Source organism: Coregonus lavaretus (assembly GCF_964263955.1).
Source record: "Coregonus lavaretus genome assembly, chromosome: 14".
NCBI classification, from domain to species: Eukaryota; Metazoa; Chordata; class Actinopteri; order Salmoniformes; family Salmonidae; genus Coregonus; species Coregonus lavaretus.
In genome coordinates, this window is record NC_140001.1 from 2,567,404 (window position 1) to 2,590,976 (window position 23,573).

Genomic DNA, 23,573 nt, shown 5'->3' on the forward strand with positions numbered 1-23,573 from the left:
ATACTTGATTAGCTGTAGCTGTTGTGTCGTGTCTCCTCCCCCCCCCCGTATTGTAAAATGTTTACATACTTGATTAGCTGTAGCTGTTGTGTCGTGTCTCCTCCCCCCCCCCCCGTATTGTAAAATGTTTACATACTTGATTAGCTGTAGCTGTTGTGTCGTGTCTCCTCCCCCCCCCCCCCCCCCCATTGTAAAATGTTTAATACTTGATTAGCTGTGGCTGTTGTGTCGTGTCTCCCCCCCCCCCCCGTATTGTAAAATGTTTACATACTTGATTAGCTGTGGCTGTTGTGTCGTGTCTCCTCCCCCCCCCCCCGTATTGTAAAATGTTTACATACTTGATTAGCTGTAGCTGTTGTGTCGTGTCTCCTCCCCCCCCCGTATTGTAAAATGTTTACATACTTGATTAGCTGTAGCTGTTGTGTCGTGTCTCCTCCCCCCCCCCGTATTGTAAAATGTTTACATACTTGATTAGCTGTAGCTGTTGTGTCGTGTCTCCTCCCCCCCCCCCCCGTATTGTAAAATGTTTACATACTTGATTAGCTGTGGCTGTTGTGTCGTGTCTCCTCCTCCCCCCTCCCCGTATTGTAAAATGTTTACATATTTGATTATAGCAGGTTCTGAATAATAGGTTAAATGGTTTTGGGTTTATGCAGCCATGCAGGCAGGAATTGGACACAGTACTGATTTGGTGAGTGTTTCCGCCTGTCCGCCTGTTGTGTGGGTGGACGTGACAAACTACTCAGCCCTGGTCTCTGTCATCAATGCTGTCACCAGCTCACCCACCAGGTACTGGCTTCTGCACTGCTGCACACACACACTATTTAGTTACTTATTCAGGCCTTCCTGGAATTGAGTGGGACGTGACACGAGCATTGATGGACGGGCATATAACGCAAACGTCTAGCAACCCAAAGGTTGCGTGTTTGAATCTCATCATGGACAACTTTAGCATTTTAACTAATTAGCAACTTTCAACTACTTACTAATTTTAGTTACTTTGCACCTACTTAGCATGTTGTGGTCCTCTGTAGCTCAGCTGGTAGAGCACGGCGCTTGTAACGCCAAGGTAGTGGGTTCGATCCCCGGGACCACCCATACACAAAAAAATGTATGCACGCATGACTGTAAGTCGCTTTGGATAAAAGCGTCTGCTAAATGGCATATTATTATTATTATTATGTTAGCTAACCCTTCCCCTAACCTTAACCCCTAGCATAGCTAACATTAGCCACCTAGCTAATGTTAGCATTAGCCACCTAGCTAACGTTAGCCACAACAAATTGGTATTCGTAACATAATATACGTTTTTAGAAAAATGTATGGTATACTGTATTGTACGAAAAGCAATTTGTAACAAATTGTACGAATTGCAATTCAAAGCATATCATACCAAATGGATGATAGACATCCACAAATTAATACATACCATACTAAACGAAACATATTTTAGTAATTGGAGGGTCTTGTATTTAGATCTACCCCTGACTCCAGGTTGGAAACTGCCAGTTTCTTGGGTTGATGGGCAGGCAGGACATATTCAGGCGTGCATCACATGCCTTCATAATAGTAGGTTAATTCTCTCTCCATAGCTCTCATGGATGAAGTCACACTATCAATTTACACTTTAATTCCAGTCCGTGACAGTCTGATGAGTGGATAGATAAGCTCTGACATCGGCATCGTTTACTTTACACCGAGGGGACTGTCGGCTGGCATCTGGCAAAGTTTATTATTCGAGATGCTCTGTTTTGTTAATCTCTAGATATAATAAAACCCTGCAAGCGATGTTGGTTTAACTTTAAGACAGGCAATAGTCGAGCTTTTCCAACCGTAGCTTTTCGAAATCGCCATTGTTAGAAACGTTCAACCGTGCAGAGTGATGAAGAGTGGAGACTGGGGCTTCCGGTGTAAAACAGGCTGTCTTTATGAAATCCGTCGAGGTGCGGAACTACTGCCGACTCCTGCTGCAGATTAGGCCTACTATCATAATCTATTGTTATCCGAGATGATATCCCGGTCGAGTTGAAACGGATCCGAAACACCTGGAAATATAACGGAAGCAATCTCAACCAACCAGCCCAGCCAGCCACGCTCCATCGCAAATTCAGTTTACTGGAAATATATCAGTCATTTGATGGGATCTTATTTTGCAGTTATTAAAAAAGAGAAGCCATTCTCGTGGGGTTTATTTCATGGGGATGTGTTCAAGACAAGAGAGAATACAAAAAGACGTCGACGTCGTAATTCAAAGGTGCAAGGCAGAGAAAGACTGCCTTTTCTCTGGTGAGTGTATCCGTGTATAGTCAGTGGTGGTAGTGGTGTGTTCTAGTATGTGTTGGTGTATGTTCATGAACACACTCATTTTACATCACTGCCCTCAATAGCATAAGCATCTTCTAGACCCGATAGTTGTCAATATCGTAACAAATCAATCTAATCATAGGCCTAAATAATTGTATTCGATAGCTGTGCGTTAAGATTAAATTGGGAAAACCCAGACACCATTATAGTCTTATCATTACATTTTTGTCTGGCAAAACATTTGTAGGCCCTGATACGGATAGTTTGAAATTATGATAAGTATGAACAGAACTAGAATAGAGCTGAAAATAACATTAATATGCCTGTCATGATGACAATAGGCTTTGGTTAAACATCTCTACAGAATAACAGACAGACATAATATTGATGACAGCAGCCGAATGGTCTATTTGCCTATTGACTTTACAGCTGTACCGGACATAACGTAACGGTTGTGTAAATGTGATATAATGTCCAACAATTTATGCTCATTTACATATTTTGTCAGTCAGTGGAAACCCCTTTTGATGTCGCCATGGAAACTGCATTTGTTGAAAGGGATTTCTTTCTCCTGTGGTTGTATCTTGCCGTTGTGTAGCAGTGGTTAATAACCCTCTGCTTGGTTTCTGTTCTGACCGGTTCTATATTTCAGATTTCAGATACACTGACGCCACTTTCACCTTCACTTATTCCAAAGGCTCCAGAAGGTACAGTACAACATTCTTAGATTGTTGACATCATTAATTCATTCTGTACCATTGAAACACTGTATCTTACTGGGCCATTCATTCTGTACCATTGATACACTGTATCCTACTGGGCCATTCATTCTGTACCATTGATAAAACTGTATCTTACTGGGCCATTCATTCTGTACCATTGATACACTGTATCCTACTGGGCCATTCATTCCGTACCATTGATAAAACTGTATCTTACTGGGCCATTCATTCTGTACCATTGCTACGCTGTATCCTACTGGGCCATGGCTTGCCTACTGGTTGTCCTCAGGGCTGGTTGTTCAGTTGTTTTGGGAAATTGTTCACATGGGTTGTGTGTTTCACTGGTGTAAGGCAGTTTGTCTGGACTCTGGACCCTGCAAGGTCGGAGTTCGCCCCCGTTAGTTAAAAATAAATAGATATTTGTATCCCTTTTTCTCCCCAATTTCATGGTATCCAATCGGTGGTTACAGTCTTGTCCCATCGCTGCAACTCCCATACGGACTCGGGAGAGGCAAAGGTCGAGAGCCGTGCGTCCCACCGAAACACAACCCAGCCGAACCGCACTGCTTCTTGACACAGTGCCCGCTTAACCCAGAAGCCAGCCACACCAACGTGTCGGAGGAGACTCCGTACACCTGGCGACCGTGTCAGCGTGCACTGCGCCTGGCCCGCCACAGGAGTTGCTAGTGCGCGATGGGACAAGAATACCCCTGCCGGCCAAACCCTCCCCCAACCTGGACCAATTGTGCGCCGCACCATGGGTCTCCCGGTCACGGCCGGCTGTGACAGAGCCTGGACTCGAACCAGGATCTCTAGTGGCACAGCTAGCACTGCGATGCTTAGACCACTGCGCCACTCGGGAGGCCCTCAGTTAGTTTTTCAACCTGTCAGCCACTCACAAAGTATAGACTACCAATCGCTGTCAATGGTACTGACATTGCGACATGTCTATGCGACTGCATGCCTATCGGTTTTCTGTGGTGCAAGGGCGTGTATAGCTTTGCCTTTAGCTAATGGATCAATGTTTATTGGTAGACCTATTTTGTTGTAATTTCCTCATGTTAATTAAGAGTCTTCTGACACTCCCGTAACTTAATAAATACATCCCCATCAAACTCCGTCAGTTTAAGCTAGAGATATTTGTTTAAGCTAGAGATATTTGCACGGGCTGCGTCTCAATCCACCCCATCCGCCTATGTCGGCCTTCCACGTCTGCGGTGGAAGGTGTCCGAGCTACAGCGGTGTTTGTCAGACCATGAGACATCCTGAAAATCGGTCTTCTCTCGAAAAACGTCTGTAGCTCCCAAACGGTTTGACCTACAAATGAATAGATGAGACTCTCACTAACACGATGGTGTTCTCCGTTTTGCTTTATGACCCCCACAAGCCCCACGGGGACTCGTCTGAAGTCTGTAACGCTGATGTGCCAACTTCTGTCTGTAGCGTCCAAACTGTTTGGGCTACAAACTAATATGACCCCCTGTGGAAAGGGGAGACTCTCACGAACACGGGACTCGTCTGAAGGTAACCCGTACAAATGAATGGAGGTAGTTTTGTGCCAACAAAAATAAGGAGTTAAATATGTGTCCCAAAAACCCCACAAATATTTCCTGAGCTTTTCTTATATCTCTTAGATAAAGGACAGTCTCTTCAAAACATTATTTCTTATGATAGATATTAATTTATTTTTGCCATTTATGAATGTGTTATTCAATGCTTTTCTATGGTCTATAGTAGTAGTAGTAATGGCCAAATTCAATATTTTATAAAACAAAAAAGGTGTACAATTTTTGGGGGATAACTAAAGGAGTCCTAAAATTCGAAATCAAGTAGCTAAATGATCCATGGTATGACCATCTTAAAACAATTCCATATGTTAGCATAGTAACACCTTAGACTTTTACAAAGCCTAGCATTTCACCAAGCTATACACAGTGTCGCAATGCTGCCAGCTGGTGGCCAATAATGTCATTACCTGTTCAGTAATTAAAGTTGGAAATTCAAACACTGCAGATTGTAAAATGAATGTTGGATGCAACAGCATACTAATTAGCTACCAATTGATTGGTTTACAACTGTCCTGTATAGCCCACCTTAACCTGCATGACATGAGCTGTCCTCACACTCTCTCCCAGCTTGGATAGAAAGTTGTGCATAAAAGCAGTCTATTAATGCCAAATAATACAGTCCGTCCACGCTCATAACACTACCGTACTAGGGATTGTTTCATTATGCAGTGTAGCCTACTATCTATAGCTTCATATACAGTGCATTTGGAAAGTATTCAGACCCCTTGAGTTTTTCCACCTTTTGTTACGTTACAGCCATATTCTAAAATTGATTAAATTGTTTTTTCCCCTCATCAATCTACACACAACATCCCATAATGACAAAGTAAAACAGGTTTTTAGAATTTTTTGCAAATTTAATAAAAAAAAAAAAAAACGTAAATATCACATTTACATTAGTATTCAGACCCTTTACTCAGTACTTTGTTGAAGCACCTTTGGCAGCGATTACAGCCTCGAGTCTTCTTGGGTATGACGCTACAAGCTTGGCACACCTGTATTTGGGGAGTTTCTCCCATTCTTCTCTGCAGATCCAATCAAGCGCTGTCAGGTTGGATGGGGAGCGTCGCTGCACAGCTATTTTCAGGTCTCTCCAGAGATGTTCGATAGGGTTCAAGTCCGGGCTCTGGCTGGGCCACTCAAGGACATTCAGAGACTTGTCCCGAAGCCACTCCTGCATTGTCTTGGCTGTGTGCTTAGGGTCGTTGTCCTGTTGGAAGGTGAACCTTCGCCCCCCAGATTTAGGTCTGTCTGATATATGATAGACTGGTCCCAGGTCTGTCTGGTATATGCAGAGTATGTGTATGCTTGTACTTTAATTCTGCTGGCTTGTAATTAGAGCACGACTGGGTCCCAAATTACACCCTATTCAATACATAGTGCACTACTTTTGACCTGGGCCCCTGGGGACTTTAATGCAGGGAAACTTAAATCAGTTTTACCTCATTTCTACCAGCATGTTAAATGTGCAACCAGAGGAAAAAAACCTCTAGACCACCTTTACTCCACACACAGAGACGCATACAAAGCTCTCCCTCGCCCTCCATTTGGCAAATCTGACCATAACTCTATCCTCCTGATTCCTGCTTATAAGCAAAAACTAAAGCAGGAAGCACCAGTGACTCGGTTAATAAAAATGTGGTCAGATGAAGCAGATGCTAAGCTACAGGACTGTTTTGCTAGCACAGACTAAAATATTTTCCTGGATTCTTCCTATGGCATTGAGGAGTACACCACATCAGCCACTGGCTTCATCAATAAGTGCATCGATGACGTCGTCCCCACAGTGACCGTATGTACAAACCCCAACCATAAGGCGCGGGACTCTAAACCGGACGCTTATAAGAAATCCCGCTATGCCCTCCGACGAACCATCAAACAGGCAAAGCGTCAATACAGGACAAAGACTGAATCGTACTACACCGGCTCTGACGCTTGCCGGATGTGGCAGGGCTTGCAATCTATTACAGACTACAAAGGGAAGCACAGCCGCGAGCTGCTCAGTGACACGAGCCTACCAGACAAGCTAAATCACTTCTATGCTCGCTTCAAGGCAAGCAACACTGAAGCATGCATGAGAGCATCAGCTGTTTTGGATGACTGTGTGATCACACTCTCCGTAGCTGATGTGAGTAAGACCTTTATACAGATCAACATTCACAAGGCCGCAGGGCCAGACGGATTACCAGGACGTGTACTCCGAGCATGCGCTGACCAACTGGCAAGTGTCTTCACTGACATTTTCAACCTGTCCCTGACCGAGTCTGTAATACCAACATCTTTCAAGCAGACCACCATAGTCCCTGTGCCCAAGAACACTAAGGTAACCTGCCTAAATGACTACCGACCCGTAGCACTCACGTCTGTAGCCATGAAAGGCTGGTCATGGCTCACATCATCACCATTATCATCATTTGGTGTGTCATCATAGTAGTCTCTGATTGGTGGTCATCATTTGGTGTGTCATCATAGTGGTCTCTGATTGGTGGTCATCATTTGGTGTGTCATCATAGTGGTCTCTGATTGGTGGTCATCATTTGGTGTGTCATCATAGTGGTCTCTGATTGGTGGTCAGACTCCCTCAGGTAGAACAAACTTAAACTTGCGCCTTTGTTCAATGTTGATTTGAATGTCATTGAGAAAAGAGAAAGGTGTGAAAGTCCCCCCCCCCCCCCGCAAACATCCTAAAAGTAATCCTGGAAGTAATCATCTAGTTTTTCAAAAGTATCTGTAATCTGATTACAATATTTTTGCTGGTAACATAACGGATTACAATTACGGACATGGGGGCGGCAGGTAGCTTAGTGGGTAAGAGCGTTGTGCCAGTAACCGAAAGGTCGCTGGTTCTAATCCCCGAGCCGACTAGGTGAAAAATCTGTCGATGTGCCCTTAAGCAAGGCACTTAACCCTAATTGCTCCTGTAAGTCGCTCTGGATAAGAGCGTCTGCTAAATGACTAAAATGTAAAATGTAAATGTAATCCTTTACTCCCAGCCCTGGCTACTTGCTAACATCTGTCCACACACTAGGCTAGATACGGCTACATGCTAAATTAAAGTCTGGTTAGCATCTGTCCACAGTTGCCCACCGGGCTATAGGTTATTTACCGTTATGCTCTAACATCTGTCCACAGTTGGTCCTAAGTTACAGCTACATGTCTGGGAAACATATTAAGACTTCAGCGGCTGACTGAATGGTCATTTCATTAAGTCTAATTCTGCCACTCAAAGTCTCTGTGAGCTTTTAATTAGCAGCATCACATCAAGGCTTAACAAGGTCCCGCTGTGTCCCAAGACAGAGCTAGCCCTTCAAATGCCCTTCAGAGGTCTCTCTCTGGGTTGTGGTCTGGTCTGGTCTGGTCTGATGTGGTCTGGTCTGTTGTGGTCTGGTCTGATGTGGTCTGGTCTGATGTGGTCTGTTGTGGTCTGGTCTGTTGTGGTCTGGTCTGATGTGGTCTGTTGTGGTCTGGTCTGTTGTTGTCTGGTCTGATGTGGTCTGGTCTGATGTGGTCTGGTCTGGTCTGTTGTGGTCTGGTCTGTTGTGGTCTGGTCTGATGTGGTCTGGTCTGTTGTGGTCTGTTGTGGTGTGGTCTGATGTGGTGTGGTCTGATGTGGTCTGGTGTGGTCTGGTCTGTTGTGGTCTGGTCTAGTCTGGTCTGGTCTGTTGTGGTCTGGTCTGGTGTGGTCTGTTGTGGTCTAGTCTGTTGTGGTCTGGTCTGGTGTGGTCTGTTGTGGTCTAGTCTGTTGTGGTCTGGTCTGTTGTGGTCTGTTGTGGTCTAGTCTGTTGTGGTCTGGTCTGTTGTGGTCTGGTGTGGTCTGTTGTGGTCTAGTCTGTTGTGGTCTGGTCTGTTGTGGTGTGGTCTGGTGAGGTCTGGAGGGCAGGTGTTTAGACTAAGTGAGATCCTTATCAACAGCCTTTCCAGTGGCCCATCAGAGGCTACACTACAGAGAGAGAAATGTGTTGGAGACCACACCACACCAGACCACACCACACCAGACCACAACAGACCAGACCACACCAGACCACATCAGACCAGACCACACCAGACCACATCAGACCACACCACATCAGACCACACCACACCAGACCAGACCACACCAGACCACACCAGACCAGACCACACCACACCAGACCAGACCACACCAGACCACACCAGACCAGACCACACCAGACCACACCACACCAGACCAGACCACACCAGACCACACCACACCAGACCACATCAGACCACACCACACCAGACCAGACCACACCAGACCAGACCACACCAGACCACACCACACCACACCAGACCAGACCACAACAGACCAGACCACACCAGACCACATCAGACCACACCACATCAGACCACACCACACCAGACCAGACCACACCAGACCAGACCACACCAGACCACATCAGACCACACCACACCAGACCAGACCACACCAGACCAGACCAGACCAGACCACACCAGACCACACCAGACCACACCAGACCACACCACACCACACCAGACCAGACCACAACAGACCAGACCACACCAGACCACATCAGACCACACCACATCAGACCAGACCACACCAGACCAGACCACACCAGACCACATCAGACCACACCACACCACACCAGACCAGACCACAACAGACCAGACCACATCAGACCAGACCAGACCACAACAGACCAGACCACACCAGACCAGACCACACCAGACCACATCAGACCAGACCACATCAGACCAGACCAGACCACAACAGACCAGACCACAACAGGCCAGACCACACCAGACCAGACCACACCAGACCAGACCACACCAGACCAGACCAGACCACACCACACCAGACCAGACCACACCAGACCAGACCAGACCACACCACACCAGACCAGACCACACCAGACCAGACCACACCAGACCACACCAGACCAGACCACACCAGGCCAGACCACACCAGACCAGACCACACCAGACCACACCAGACCACACCAGACCACACCAGACCAGACCACACCAGACCAGACCACACCAGACCAGACCACACCAGACCAGACCACACCAGACCACATCAGACCACACCACACCAGACCAGACCACACCAGACCACACCAGACCACACCAGACCAGACCAGACCACACCAGACCAGACCACACCACACCAGACCAGACCAGACCACACCACACCACACCACACCAGACCACACCAGACCAGACCACACCACACCACACCAGACCACACCAGACCAGACCACACCACACCAGACCAGACCAGACCAGACCAGACCAGACCACACCAGACCACACCAGACCACACCAGACCACACCACACCACACCAGACCAGACCACACCACACCAGACCAGACCAGACCACACCAGACCACACCAGACCACACCATGCCACACCAGACCACACCAGCATTATGTCTGCCAGTCATTTGTGAAGCCTTATTTTAATAATGTGTATTTTAATCATTCACATGGGTTGGCCCTTTTCCTGCTCAATGTTTTGAGATTTTCTGAGCTCCCCTGGTTGAAACTCACACCTTTTTAATGATGTTGTGCTTTCTCAGTTATCATGTACTCTGCCCCCTGGTACAAACTGCAGACAGACTTCTATTGTGGACTACATGCTAAAAATACTGCATGGTTTGACTGTTATGTTCCTTTGCTGGCTCAGCCATTGTGTTGAATCCATGACCGCATCCCAAATGGCACCCTATTCCCTATATAGTGCACTACTTTAGACCAGAGAATGGCACCCTATTCCCTATATAGTGCACTACTTTAGACCAGAGAATGGCACCCTATTCCCTATATAGTGCACTACTTTTGATTAGAACCTCACGGGCCCTAGTGCACTATATCGGGAATAGGCTGCCATTTGGGACTCATGCTATCCCTCCTACTGATAACTAATTTTAGAAGATTTGAAGTTTGATTGAGCCGACATCAGAATAACGCTAATTGGATCTGCTATAGTTTGTTGCTGATAAACACTCTCAAGTTCTTCTGGGAGGCACCCATGGGGAAACCTGTGTGAGATCCTCTACTCCTTTATCAGGATGTGTAAAGCCGTGTGTGGATTAAAGTTATCTACAAGTTCCGTCATTTGAACATATGAAATTGACCTGCTTGCTCTCTATTGAGCCGCACAGAGCCGCTTAGCCTGCCAGTTTCACCGGGCTCCAGTGTTGAGGAACTGAGGAACTGTAAATGGACACCGTCAAGTTCATTAAGGTCTTATTGGACAGTCAGGTCACAGGGGACAACAATAATGCATTTTCCATTTACTGTCACTACTGATATTACTGACAGTTACTGTACACACCTGCTTTGTTCTGTCACTTTGTGTCAACTGTTGATGCAATAAGGGTTTTATAAATACATTTGATTGATTGACTGAATGATTTATTATTGGGATATTATGTTTTAATGTATTTCTTAATTCTCCTCCAGGGTGTCCTACTCTGTGCACGTCTCTGACGACTACCCAGGTAAGGACTGTGTCATGTCTTCACTGACATTACTTCCCTGTGTCTCTACTGCAAGCTATCATGCATTACATGAGTTGAATGACCCCTGACCTCAGGCCTGAGTGATCCACATCGCAGAGTGCCAATGAGGTCATGGCCACTTGTCGCATAACGCCGTAGATTCTGAAACCACAGAGTGCGACTGTCAGTGAGCCCCATATTCTTATTCAGTCAATGAGCTATTATGTCACTGTGATATGAGGAGAAAGCTGCTTTGGGATGTGTCACGCAATGGACCGTAATATCCATGAAAGATGTATTACTTACAACTCTCTGAGTTGAGACGTGAACTACGGTAGTGGTCTAGTCAGTGGGATGGATGTTTTAAAGGAAATAAGATTTGAAAGAATATGCAGTGGAACGAACGGCCTTCCAGTGTCCTTTTATAAGACTATTTCACACTTCAAGACGTTCTCCTTTACTTTATGGTGCTGGATAGAAAATATACTTTACTGACAGTGTTAATCCCACGGATGGACAAGAACAGCTGGCGGAGCTAAAATCATTGTCCAACATTACAACAAAATAATCAAGTCTGTCATTGATAACCCACCGGTTGCCCCATGCCAGGTATCGTTTGTAAAGTCTGTCATTGATAACCCACCGGTTGCCCCATGCCAGGTATCGTTTGTAAAGTCTGTCATTGATAACCCACCGGTTGCCCCATGCCAGGTATCGTTTGTAAAGTCTGTCATTGATAACTCACCGGTTGCCCCATGCCAGGTATCGTTTGTAAAGTCTGTCATTGATAACCCACCGGTTGCCCCATGCCAGGTATCGTTTGTAAAGTCTGTCATTGATAACCCACCGGTTGCCCCATGCCAGGTATCGTTTGTAAAGTCTGTCATTGATAACTCACCGGTTGCCCCATGCCAGGTATCGTTTGTAAAGTCTGTCATTGATAACCCACCGGTTGCCCCATGCCAGGTATCGTTTGTAAAGTCTGTCATTAATGAATGTTTTTGACTTTCTTTCTTTCTTCAACACAGACAACACATATGTATCAAACTCTGAAAATGTGGATGCCGTTCTAGTCACCAGAGAGCCCCTCCCCATCATCTTCCACAGAATCACAACAGGTACATTTAGTCAGATTGTCTGTATTGCATTGTCAAGTATAGACGGATCTCTTCGAATCTGCATAAATACTTTGAATACAGGAACATTCCTGAACTATTTCCTGCTTGTCTGTATTCTATACAGTTAAACTAGTGCATTGTCAAGCAAAGTGATTATAATCCGCATAAATACTTAGAACACAGAAACTTGTTTAAAAAAACGTTCAGGCTATGCTCAAACCCTACACCCTAACCCGACACCCCAGCACTCCGTTCTGCCACCTCAGGTCTCTTGGCCTTCCCACCCCTATGGAAGGGCAGCTCCCGCTCAGCCCAGTCCAAGCTCTTCTCTGTCCTGGCACCCCAATGGGAGGGCAGCTCCCCCTCAGCCCAGTCCAAGCTCTTCTCTACCCTGGCACCCCAATGGGAGGGCAGCTCCCGCTCAGCCCAGTCCAAGCTCTTCTCTGTCCTGGCACCCCAATGGGAGGGCAGCTCCCACTCAGCCCAGTCCAAGCTCTTCTCTGTCCTGGCACCCCAATGGGAGGGCAGCTCCCACTCAGCCCAGTCCAAGCTCTTCTCTGTCCTGGCACCCCAATGGGAGGGCAGCTCCCACTCAGCCCAGTCCAAGCTCTTCTCTCCTAAAGAGTATCTTAAATAAATACCATAAATAACTCTACTTTTCTTACTAGCACTGACTTTCCTGAAAACTGCTTTGTTGAGGAAAAAGTACTTGATACAATTGTGATGTGTTGTTGTCTCACCCAGCTATCTTCAGATGAATGCACTAATGTAAGTGGCTCCGGATTGGAGCGTCTGCTGAATAGCTACAATGTGTATATAGCCGACTCCAGAACACATTAACTGACAAGCCCGTAAAACAACAATTCTGTACATTTCCAACCAGCGTTGACCTTGTTCCTTGAGTCTCTCAGGCTGATGGGTGGGAGGCTGATTGGAGGCTGATTGGAGGCTGATGGGAGGCTGATGGGAGGCTGATGGGAGGCTGATGGGAGGTTGCTGTCAGATTTAACAACAGGATGTAGTGGTAGCTACTGTCTCTGTGTACACATTCTACTGGGTGTATAATAGTCAACCTGCCAAACGTTTGTTCCAAATGGCACCATATCCTCAATAAAGTACACTACTTCTGACCACATCCCTATGGGTCTCCCTATGGGCCCTGGTCAACAGTAGTGCACTATATAGGGAATAGGGTGCCATTCTCTGGTCTAAAGTAGTGCACTATATAGGGAATAGGGTGCCATTCGGGACAAAGCCTCAGTAAATAGAAGGAAGTCCGTCGTCTCCGCTTCCTGTTCGTCCTTCCTTCCTCCTTGGTCTTTGTCTGATTTCACATTTCTCTTCTCAAGATCTTTCCGCCTTTCTGAAGGATACTAAGCAAGTAAATAATAGTGTAGATACTTACACCTGCTGGCTAATTGTTTTATTTATATATTTATATATATATATTTATATATACGTGTGTGTGTTGTCAACAGAGATTACGATCAACAATGACGCCAGCTGCTGCCTGTCCATCAAGACAAAACTTCAGATAGACAAAAACCAGGTGAGCTACATCTCAGTCCACTGATTAGTAACACATTGTAAAGGCTCATTATAACTTGTAATAACTGTGTTATAAACTGTAATGTGAGTAATAACTCCCCCTAGTGCCACTATGCCATAGAGGAGGACTCTGAGGGGGATGCTGAGTCTGAGGAGTTCTACTATGGAGGTCAGGTAAGAGTCAAGACACAGACACATGTTGATTTACTATCCCCGTGGGGACCAAACAATTGATTCCCATTCAAAATCCTATTTTCCCTAACCCCTAACCCTAACCTTAAACCTAACCCTAACCCTTAACCTAACCCTAACCCCTAACCTTAACCCTAACCCTTAACCTAACCCTAACCCCTAACCTTAACCCTAACCCTTAACCTAACCCTAACCCCTAACCCTAACCTTAAACCTAACCCCTAACCCTTAACCTAACCTTAACCGTAACCCTTAACCTAACCTTAACCCTAACCTTAAACCTAACCCTAACCCCTAACCCTAACCTTAAACCTAACCCCTAACCCTTAACCTAACCTTAACCCTAACCCCTAACCTTACCCCTAACCCTAACCTTAAACCTAACCCTAACCCCTAACCCTTAGCCCTAATTCTAACCCTTACCCTACACTGTAAACCCCAAGGCATTTTTATCTCAAATACTTCTAGTAAGTTGAACTCAAAGTAAATGTAAAGTCATTATTACTTCAAGTGTTTATGTGGTACTGACTCAGAACTAAATAAGAAGTCACACCAACTCAAGTTATGGTAACAAACTTTTTTCCCAGCATGCTCTACTGCAGGTTGATTTTTAATATCTGTGTTTTGGATGTACATTGAGTGATTTGATTGATTAATGCTACACAAAGATAAATAACATGACATTTTCTAAACTAATCCAATGATTTAGTTAGATTGTTTGCACCCGTTACTGAAATGGTTGTTCTAGTTTAAATGACTTAGATAGTCTCCTCCCACTGTTGCTAACCCTGGCAGTCATTGTGAATGGCTTAGGTAGTCTCCTCCCACTGTTGCTAACCCTGGCAGTCATTATGAATGGCTTAGGTCGTCTCCTCCCACTGTTGCTAACCCTGGCAGTCATTATGAATGGCTTAGGTAGTCTCCTCCCACTGTTGCTAACCCTGGCAGTCATTATGAATGGCTTAGGTAGTCTCCTCCCACTGTTGCTAACCCTGGCAGTCATTATGAATGCAGGTTGCAGGTGAGTGAAAATTCCAACTGTTGGATATCCTAACTCTTGCTGAATTCCAATAGGAATTACACATTACTTTGCAAACCAGCATAATGCGACTTGCAGGTAGGGTTGCAAAATTCTGGTAAATATTCCAGGTTTTCCAGAAATCCCAGTTGGAAGATTCCTGGAAGTCTGTCAACCAGGAGCTTTTGAAAATCTGGGAATTATGGGAATCTTACTAGGCCCCAAAATAAGGCCTTATGAGATATGTAATGTATTGTCATAAAGAGTTTAATTATAATGATAACACTCACCTAGGAACTCACTTGGTGAAGGCCACAGGACTGAAAATGAATGAATTCAACAGCCATGTCTCTGTCGCTAATAAACACAGTCATGGGTGGTAACTCTGCAATTTAGTCGAAAAGGCAAGGCACACTGGGAAATTATATTGGTGGCGTGGCTTAGTGGGGGGCGTGGCTTAGTGGGGGCGTAGCTTAGTGGGGAGCGTGGCTTAGTGGGGGGCGTTACTCAACATTTTCAAGCTGATACAACTAAAATCTGGACCCCCTACAGCACAGGTGTCCAACTCATTCCACGGAGGGCCGAGTGGCTGTGGGTTTTCACTCCTCCCTTGGACTTGATTGAGGAATTAAGGTCACTGATTAGTAAGGAACTCCCCACACCTGGTTGTCTAGGTCTTAGTGAGGAACTCCCCACACCTGGTTGTCTAGGTCTTAGTAAGGAACTCCCCACACCTGGTTGTCTAGGTCTTAATTGAAAGGAAAAACCAAAAACCTGCAGACTCTCGGCCCTCCATGGATGAGTTTTACACCCCTGCCCTACTTTATTTTATTTATTTTATTTCACCTTTATTTAACCAGGTAAACCAGTTGAGAACAAGTTCTCATTTACAACTGCGACCTGGCCAAGATAAAGCAAAGCAGTGCGATTAAAAACAACAACAACACAGAGTTACATATGGGATAAACAAAACGTACAGTCAATAACACAATAGAAAATCTATATACAGTGTGTGCAAATGTAGTAAGTTATGGAGGAAAGGCAATAAATAGGCTATAGTGCAAAATAATTACAATTAGTATTAACACTGGAATGATAGATGTGCAAAAGATGATGTGCAAATAGAGATACTGGGGTGCAAATGAGCAAAATAAATAACAATATGGGGATGAGGTAGTTTGGGCTAATTACAGATGGGCTGTGTACAGGTGCAGTGATCGGTAAGCTGCTCTGACAACTGATGCTTAAAGTTAGTGAGGGAGATAAGAGTCTCCAGCTTCAGAGATCTTTGCAGTTCGTTCCAGTCATTGGCAGCAGAGAACTGGAAGGAATGGCGGCCAAAGGAGGTGTTGGCTTTGGGGATGACCAGTGAGATATACCTGCTGGAGCGCAGACTACGGGTGGGTGTTGCTATGGTGACCAATGAGCTAAGATAAGACAGGGATTTGCCTAGCAGTGATTTATAGATGGCCTGGAGCCAGTGGGTTTGGCGATGAATATACAGGGTCACAGTGGCTCTATTGGTTTGAGTAACGACTACAAAATCACTTTAAGTAACTGGACTCAGATATATTAAGTGCAACGGGTTTCCTCAAAAGTTTTGAGTAATGACAGTACATTGGGGTTTACAGTGTAACCCTAACCCTAAACCTAACCCCTAAGCCTAAAATTAAAAAAAATCCTTGTGGGGACCAGTGAAAGGACCAGTGCAATGTCCCCACTTGTCTGAATGTTCCTTGTTTCACTATCTTTGAGGACTTCTGGTCTCCTCAAGGATAGTAAATACCAAACACACACACGCACACTATGGAGGTCAGGTAAGCATCAAGCCTCATCTCCTCCTCAACAACTGCTGTAACGATTAACCATTAGATCGCCAGTGTTCAACCGTCTCTTAGCAACAGTGCTGGTTTGAAAAGCACTTTCAAGAATGGATGAATCTGTGTCCAGGAAACCACCCCCTAGCAACACTCTTAGGAAAAAAAGGTGCTCTCGAAAAACCTAAAATGGCTTCTTCGGCTGTCCCCATAGGAGAACCCTTAGAAAAGCCAATTTTGGGGTTGCAGGTATAACCCTTTCCACAGAGGGTTCTACATGGAACCCATAAGGGTTCTCCTAAGGGGACAGCTGGACCCTTTTGTTCTAAGAGTGTACAGTGGCATTAAGTGTAACTCCCCATATAGAGTGAGACCCAGCAGCTCTGAAGAGAAGCCAGACCTCCCCTGGCGTCTCCACCTGACCCCATATAGAGTGAGACACAGCAGCCAGACCTCCCCTGGTGTCCCCACCTGACCTCATATAGAGTGAGACCCAGCAGCCAGACCTCCCCTGGTGTCCCCACCTGACCTCATATAGAGTGAGACCCAGCAGCCAGACCTCCCCTGGCGTCTCCACCTGACCTCATATAGAGTGAGACCCAGCAGCCAGACCTCCCCTGGCGTCCCCACCTGACCTCATATAGAGTGAGACCCAGCAGCCAGACCTCCCCTGGCGTCCCCACCTGACCTCATATAGAGTGAGACCCAGAAGCCAGACCTCCCCTGGCGTCTCCACCTGACCTCATATAGAATGAGACCCAGCAGCCAGACCTCCCCTGGCGTCTCCACCTGACCTCATATAGAGTGAGACCCAGCAGCCAGACCTCCCCTGGCGTCCCCACCTGACCTCATATAGAGTGAGACCCAGCAGCCAGACCTCCCCTGGCGTCCCCACCTGACCTCATATAGAGTGAGACCCAGAAGCCAGACCTCCCCTGGCGTCTCCACCTGACCTCATATAGAATGAGACCCAGCAGCCAGACCTCCCCTGGCGTCTCCACCTGACCTCATATAGAGTGAGACCCAGCAGCCAGACCTCCCCTGGCGTCTCCACCTGAGCATGAAGCCTCCTGATTTCATGGCAGATTTCCCCAAAGTAGTCCTAGACTCATCAAGGCACTTTTTTATATTTTCTGTCATTTTCAGTCACCTCACTCAGAAAGGGGCCTGCAGTGGGACGTTTCCATCAGCTCACCCAGAAAGGGGCCTGCAGTGGGACGTTTCCATCACCTCACTCAGAAAGGGGCCTGCAGTGGGACGTTTCCATCACCCAAATTAACTCAGTCCATCTTTATATGGAAATATACGGCTATTCTGATGAGCGATGCTCTCTCTCTCTCTCTCTCTCTCTCTCTCTCTCTCTCTCTCTCTCTCTCTCTCTCTCTCTCTCTCTCTCTCTCTCTCTCTCTCTCTCTCGTTCGCCCTCTTTCTTTCTTTCTTTCTCACACTCTCAATTCAATTTCAATTTAAGGGCTTTATTGGCATGGGAAACGTATGTTAACATTGCCAAAGCAAGTGAAGTAGATAATAAACAAATGTGAGGTGTGTCAGGTATTCTGCCACTGTGTACTCTCTGTTTAGGGCCAAGTAGCATTCTAGTTTGCTCTGTTTTTTTGTTCATTCTTTCCAATGTGTCAAGTAATTATCTTTTTGTTTTCTCATGATTTGGTTGGGTCTAATTGTGTTGCTGTCCTGGGGCTCAGTGGGGTCTGTTTGTGTTTGTGAACAGAGCCCCAGGACCAGCTTGCTTAGGGGACTATTCTCCAAGTTCATCTCTCTGTAGGTGATGGCATTGTTATGGAAGGTTTGGGAATCGCTTCCTTTTAAGTGGTTATAGAATTTAACGGCTCTTTTCTGGATTTCGATAATTAGAGGGTATCGGCCTAATTCTGCTCTGCATGCATTATTTTGTGTTTTACGTTGTACACTGAGGATATTTTTGCAGAATTCTGCATGCAGTCTCAATTTGGTGTTTGTCCCATTTTGTGAATACTTGGTTGGTGAGCGGACCCCAGACCTCACAACCATAAAGGGCAATGGGTTCTATAACTGATTCAAGTATTTTTAGCCAGATCCTAATTGGTATGTTGAATTTTATGTTCCTTTTGATGGCATAGAAGGCCCTTCTTGCCTCTCAGATCGTTCACCGCTTTGTGGAAGTTACCTGTGGCGCTGATGTTTAGGCCGAGGTATGTATAGTTTTTTGTGTGCTATAGGGCAACGGTGTCTAGATGGAATTTTGTATTTGTGGTCCTGGCAACTGGACCATTTTTGGAACTCCATTATTTTTGTCTTACTGAGATTTACTGTCAGGGCCCAGTTCTGACAAACTGTGCTAGAAAATCTAGGTGCTGCTGTAGGCCTTCCTTGGTTGGGGACAGAAGCACCAGATCATTAGCAAACAGTAGACATTTGACTTCAGATTCTAGTAGGGTGAGGCTGGGTGCTGCAGACTGTTCTAGTGCCCTCGCCAATTCGTTGATATATATGTTGAAGAGGGTGGGGCTTAAACTGCATCCCTGTCTCACACCACGGCCATGTGGAAAGAAATGTGTGTTTTTTGCCAATTTTAACCGCACACTTGTTGTTTGTGTACATGTATTTTATAATGTGGTATTTTTTCCCCCAACCCCACTTTCCATCAATTTCTATAGCAGACCCTCATGCAAAATTGAGTCAAAAGCTTTTTTGAAATCAACAAAGCATGAGAAGACTTTGCCTTTGTTTTGGTTTGTTTGTTTGTCAATTAGGGTGTGCCGGGTGAATACATGGTCTGTCATACGGTAATTTGGTAAAAAGCCAATTTGCCATTTGCTCAGAACATTGTTTTCACTGAGGAAATGTACGAATCTGCTGTTAATGGTAATGCAGAGGATTGTTGCTGTTGACGCATATCCCACGGTATTTATTGGGGTCAAATTTGTCTCCACTTTTATGGATTGGGGTGATCAGTCCTTGGTTCCAATTATTGGGGAAGATGCCAGAGCTAAGGATGATGTTAAAGAGTTTAAGTATAGCTAATTGGAATTTGTGGTCTGTATATTTTATCATTTCATTGAGGATACCATCAACACCAAAGGTCTTTTTGGGTTGGAGGGTTTGTATTTTGTCCTGTAGTTCATTCAATGTAATTGGAAAATCCAGTGGGTTCTGGTAGTCTTTAATAGTTGATTCTAAGATTTGTATTTGATCATGTACATGTTTTTGCTGTTCTTTGTTATAGAGCCAAAAAGATTGGAGAAGTGGTTTATCCATACATCTCCGTTTTGGATAGATAACTCTTTGTGTTGTTGTTTGTTTAGTGTTTTCCAATTTTCCCAGAAGTGGTTAGATTCTATGGATTCTTCAATTACATTGAGGTCAGATTTTCTGGTTCTCTATGTTTTTGATTGGATAGGTTTCTCAATTTCTGTCTCTCTCTCTCCACTAACTGTTGATTGGTGAACTGTGTTCGACCTCTGGTAAAAAAACAGACAGTGTCTGAAGTTAGTTTGAGTGATTAGCGTTTCTTAGTTTAGATGATGATGTATACTATACCCCTGTTGCCAAGTCAGTCACAGTAATATGGTCATTATCTTCTGACAGTATTCTTCTCTGGCGGCGCTCAGGGAAATGTGTCACGTCTGCACTTGTCCTATATGGAAAGCTCAATATTAACTGCCTTGACTGGATGGTAACTATTGACTTGAGGTGCTATAATGCTATCATGCCTTCGTAAAGCCTTCATAACAATGACAGAGTGATAATAACCTTATTGTTGTCAAAAAGTTTTTATTGTTTGTATCTTTTAATGTATATTATGGGGAGCAGACCTATAAAATGTTGCCTTCTTACGTATCTGTTTTGAATAACAGTAGGTATGTATTTTAAAGTAAATATTTATGAAACAATAAATCCACTTTTGTCTAAAATGAGCCTGGACAGCTGTTGGGTTGTTTTTGTTCATTTATATTCAAGTGATAATATTGGATTTCATTTAGCTCTTCCCTGAAATTGGACCAGCCAATGAAACAGAATAGGAGCTGATCACATCGTCTGCAAGCTGTCAAACCCATCACATCGGCTGTCAAGCCCATCACATCGGCTGCAAGCTGTCAAACCCATCACATCGGCTGTCAAGCCCATCACATCGGCTGCAAGCTGTCAAACCCATCACATCGGCTGTCAAGCCCATCACATCGGCTGCAAGCTGTCAAACCCATCACATCGGCTGTCAAGGGCATCACATCGGCTGCAAGCTGTCAAACCCATCACACATGCTGTCAAACCCATCACATCGGCTGCAAGCAGTCAAACCCATCACATCAGCTGCAAGCTGTCAAACCCATCACATCGGCTGCAAGCTGTCAAACCCATCACACTGGCTGCAAGCTGTCAAACCCATCACACCTGCTGTCAAACCCATCACATCGGCTGCAAGCTGTCAAACCCATCACATCGGCTGTCAAGCCCATCACATCGGCTGCAAGCTGTCAAACCCATCACATCGGCTGCAAGCTGTCAAACCCATCACATCGGCTGTCAAACCCATCACATCGGCTGCAAGCTGTCAAACCCATCACACCGGCTGCAAGCTGCCAAACCCATCACACCGGCTGCAAGCTGCCAAACCCATCACACCGGCTGCAAGCTGCCAAACCCATCACACCGGCTGCAAGCTGCCAAACCCATCACACCGGCTGCAAGCTGCCAAACCCATCACACCGGCTGCAAGCTGCCAAACCCATCACACCGGCTGCAAGCTGCCAAACCCATCACACCGGCTGCAAGCTGCCAAACCCATCACACCGGCTGCAAGCTGCCAAACCCATCACACCGGCTGCAAGCTGCCAAACCCATCACACCGGCTGCAAGCTGCCAAACCCATCACACCGGCTGCAAGCTGCCAAACCCATCACACCGGCTGCAAGCTGCCAAACCCATCACACCGGCTGCAAGCTGCCAAACCCATCACACCGGCTGCAAGCTGCCAAACCCATCACACCGGCTGCAAGCTGCCAAACCCATCACACCGGCTGCTAGCTGCCAAACCCATCACACCGGCTGCTAGCTGCCAAACCCATCACACCGGCTGCAAGCTGCCAAACCCATCACACCGGCTGCAAGCTGCCAAACCCATCACACCGGCTGCAAGCTGTCAAACCCATCACATCGGCTGTCAAGCCCATCACATCGGCTGCAAGCTGTCAAACCCATCACATCGGCTGCAAGCTGTCAAACCCATCACATCGGCTGTCAAACCCATCACATCGGCTGCAAGCTGCCAAACCCATCACACCGGCTGCAAGCTGCCAAACCCATCACACCGGCTGCAAGCTGCCAAACCCATCACACCGGCTGCAAGCTGCCAAACCCATCACACCGGCTGCAAGCTGCCAAACCCATCACACCGGCTGCAAGCTGCCAAACCCATCACACCGGCTGCAAGCTGCCAAACCCATCACACCGGCTGCAAGCTGCCAAACCCATCACACCGGCTGCAAGCTGCCAAACCCATCACACCGGCTGCAAGCTGCCAAACCCATCACACCGGCTGCTAGCTGCCAAACCCATCACACCGGCTGCTAGCTGCCAAACCCATCACACCGGCTGCAAGCTGCCAAACCCATCACATCGGCTGCAAGCTGTCAAACCCATCACATCGGCTGTCAAGCCCATCACATCGGCTGCAAGCTGTCAAACCCATCACATCGGCTGCAAGCTGTCAAACCCATCACACCGGCTGCAAGCTGTCAAACCCATCACACCGGCTGCAAGCTGTCAAACCCATCACACCGGCTGCAAGCTGCCAAACCCATCACACTGGCTGCAAGCTGTCAAACCCATCACACCGGCTGCAAGCTGTCAAACCCATCACACCGGCTGCAAGCTGTCAAACCCATCACACCGGCTGCAAGCTGCCAAACCCATCACACCGGCTGCAAGCTGTCAAACCCATCACACCGGCTGCAAGCTGTCAAACCCATCACACCGGCTGCAAGCTGTCAAACCCATCACACCGGCTGCATATTGTTCTGCTGTAGGTTTTTTATCTTGCCGGACAAAAGCACAAAAAGTCCTTAGCAACTCAGACGTTTTAAGATGCTGTATACTTATCCCCTGTCTGTATTCAAAATGGCACCTTGGTAGTTTCAGGTGTTGATTTGCTGGCTAACTATGTATAGACACTGTGATTGGCTGGCTAACTTAGGACAGACGCTGATTGGTCATGCTCTGTGTTTCTTTAGAGATCTATCCAATCGTTTAGGGGAGGGAAGGGCTGCCTTCAAAACAGGCTTCTCAGGTTTCCCCTCTGAGCCGGTTCCTTTCAGGTACCTTCCTTCTATGGAGGTTTTCCTGGTCACTGTGCCTCTGATTCTACTTGGGTGGTCTAGGCCAGGTTACTGTGAAGAGCTTTGTGACCACTGCTGATGGAAAAAGGGATTTAAAACACATTTGATTGATTGACTGATTTGATTGACGTCTCTCTCTCTCTCTCGTAAGGTGAACTACGATGGCGAGCTCCACAAGCACCCCCAGCTGGAGGCGGACCTGGCGTCGGTCCGGGAGATGTACGGACATCACGCAGTATCTCTCAGGTAGCTCCTCCCTCACTGACCGTGTGTGTGTGAAATAAAATGTAATGGTATTTGTCACATGCTTGGTAAGCAACAGGTGTGGACTAACAGTGGAATGCTGACTTACTTCCCAACAATGGAGAGAGAAAGAAAATGGAGAAATTATAGAAAAGTAAAACACGTAATAAGAAATACACAATGAGTAACGATAACTTGGCTATATACGCGGGTTACCAGTACTATTGAACTATATACGCGGGT

The 23,573-nt window shown here is 46.2% G+C and overlaps 1 protein-coding gene across 2 annotated transcripts in view; it reads left to right on the forward strand.

Annotated features, from left to right (window-relative positions):
* The first annotated feature begins 1,547 nt into the window (after nt 1-1,547).
* parp8 (poly (ADP-ribose) polymerase family, member 8) overlaps nt 1,548-23,573 on the forward strand; it is an 86,051-nt gene continuing 64,025 nt past the window's right edge. For both annotated transcript variants that reach the window (XM_084176522.1, XM_084176523.1), the window contains exons 1-7: nt 1,548-2,286; nt 2,957-3,011; nt 11,025-11,062; nt 12,091-12,180; nt 13,659-13,729; nt 13,834-13,902; nt 23,239-23,333. In XM_084176522.1, the coding sequence (XP_084032648.1) occupies nt 2,196-2,286; nt 2,957-3,011; nt 11,025-11,062; nt 12,091-12,180; nt 13,659-13,729; nt 13,834-13,902; nt 23,239-23,333 (509 nt within the window). In that variant the 5' untranslated portion in view covers nt 1,548-2,195. The remainder of the gene's footprint in view (nt 2,287-2,956; nt 3,012-11,024; nt 11,063-12,090; nt 12,181-13,658; nt 13,730-13,833; nt 13,903-23,238; nt 23,334-23,573) is intronic.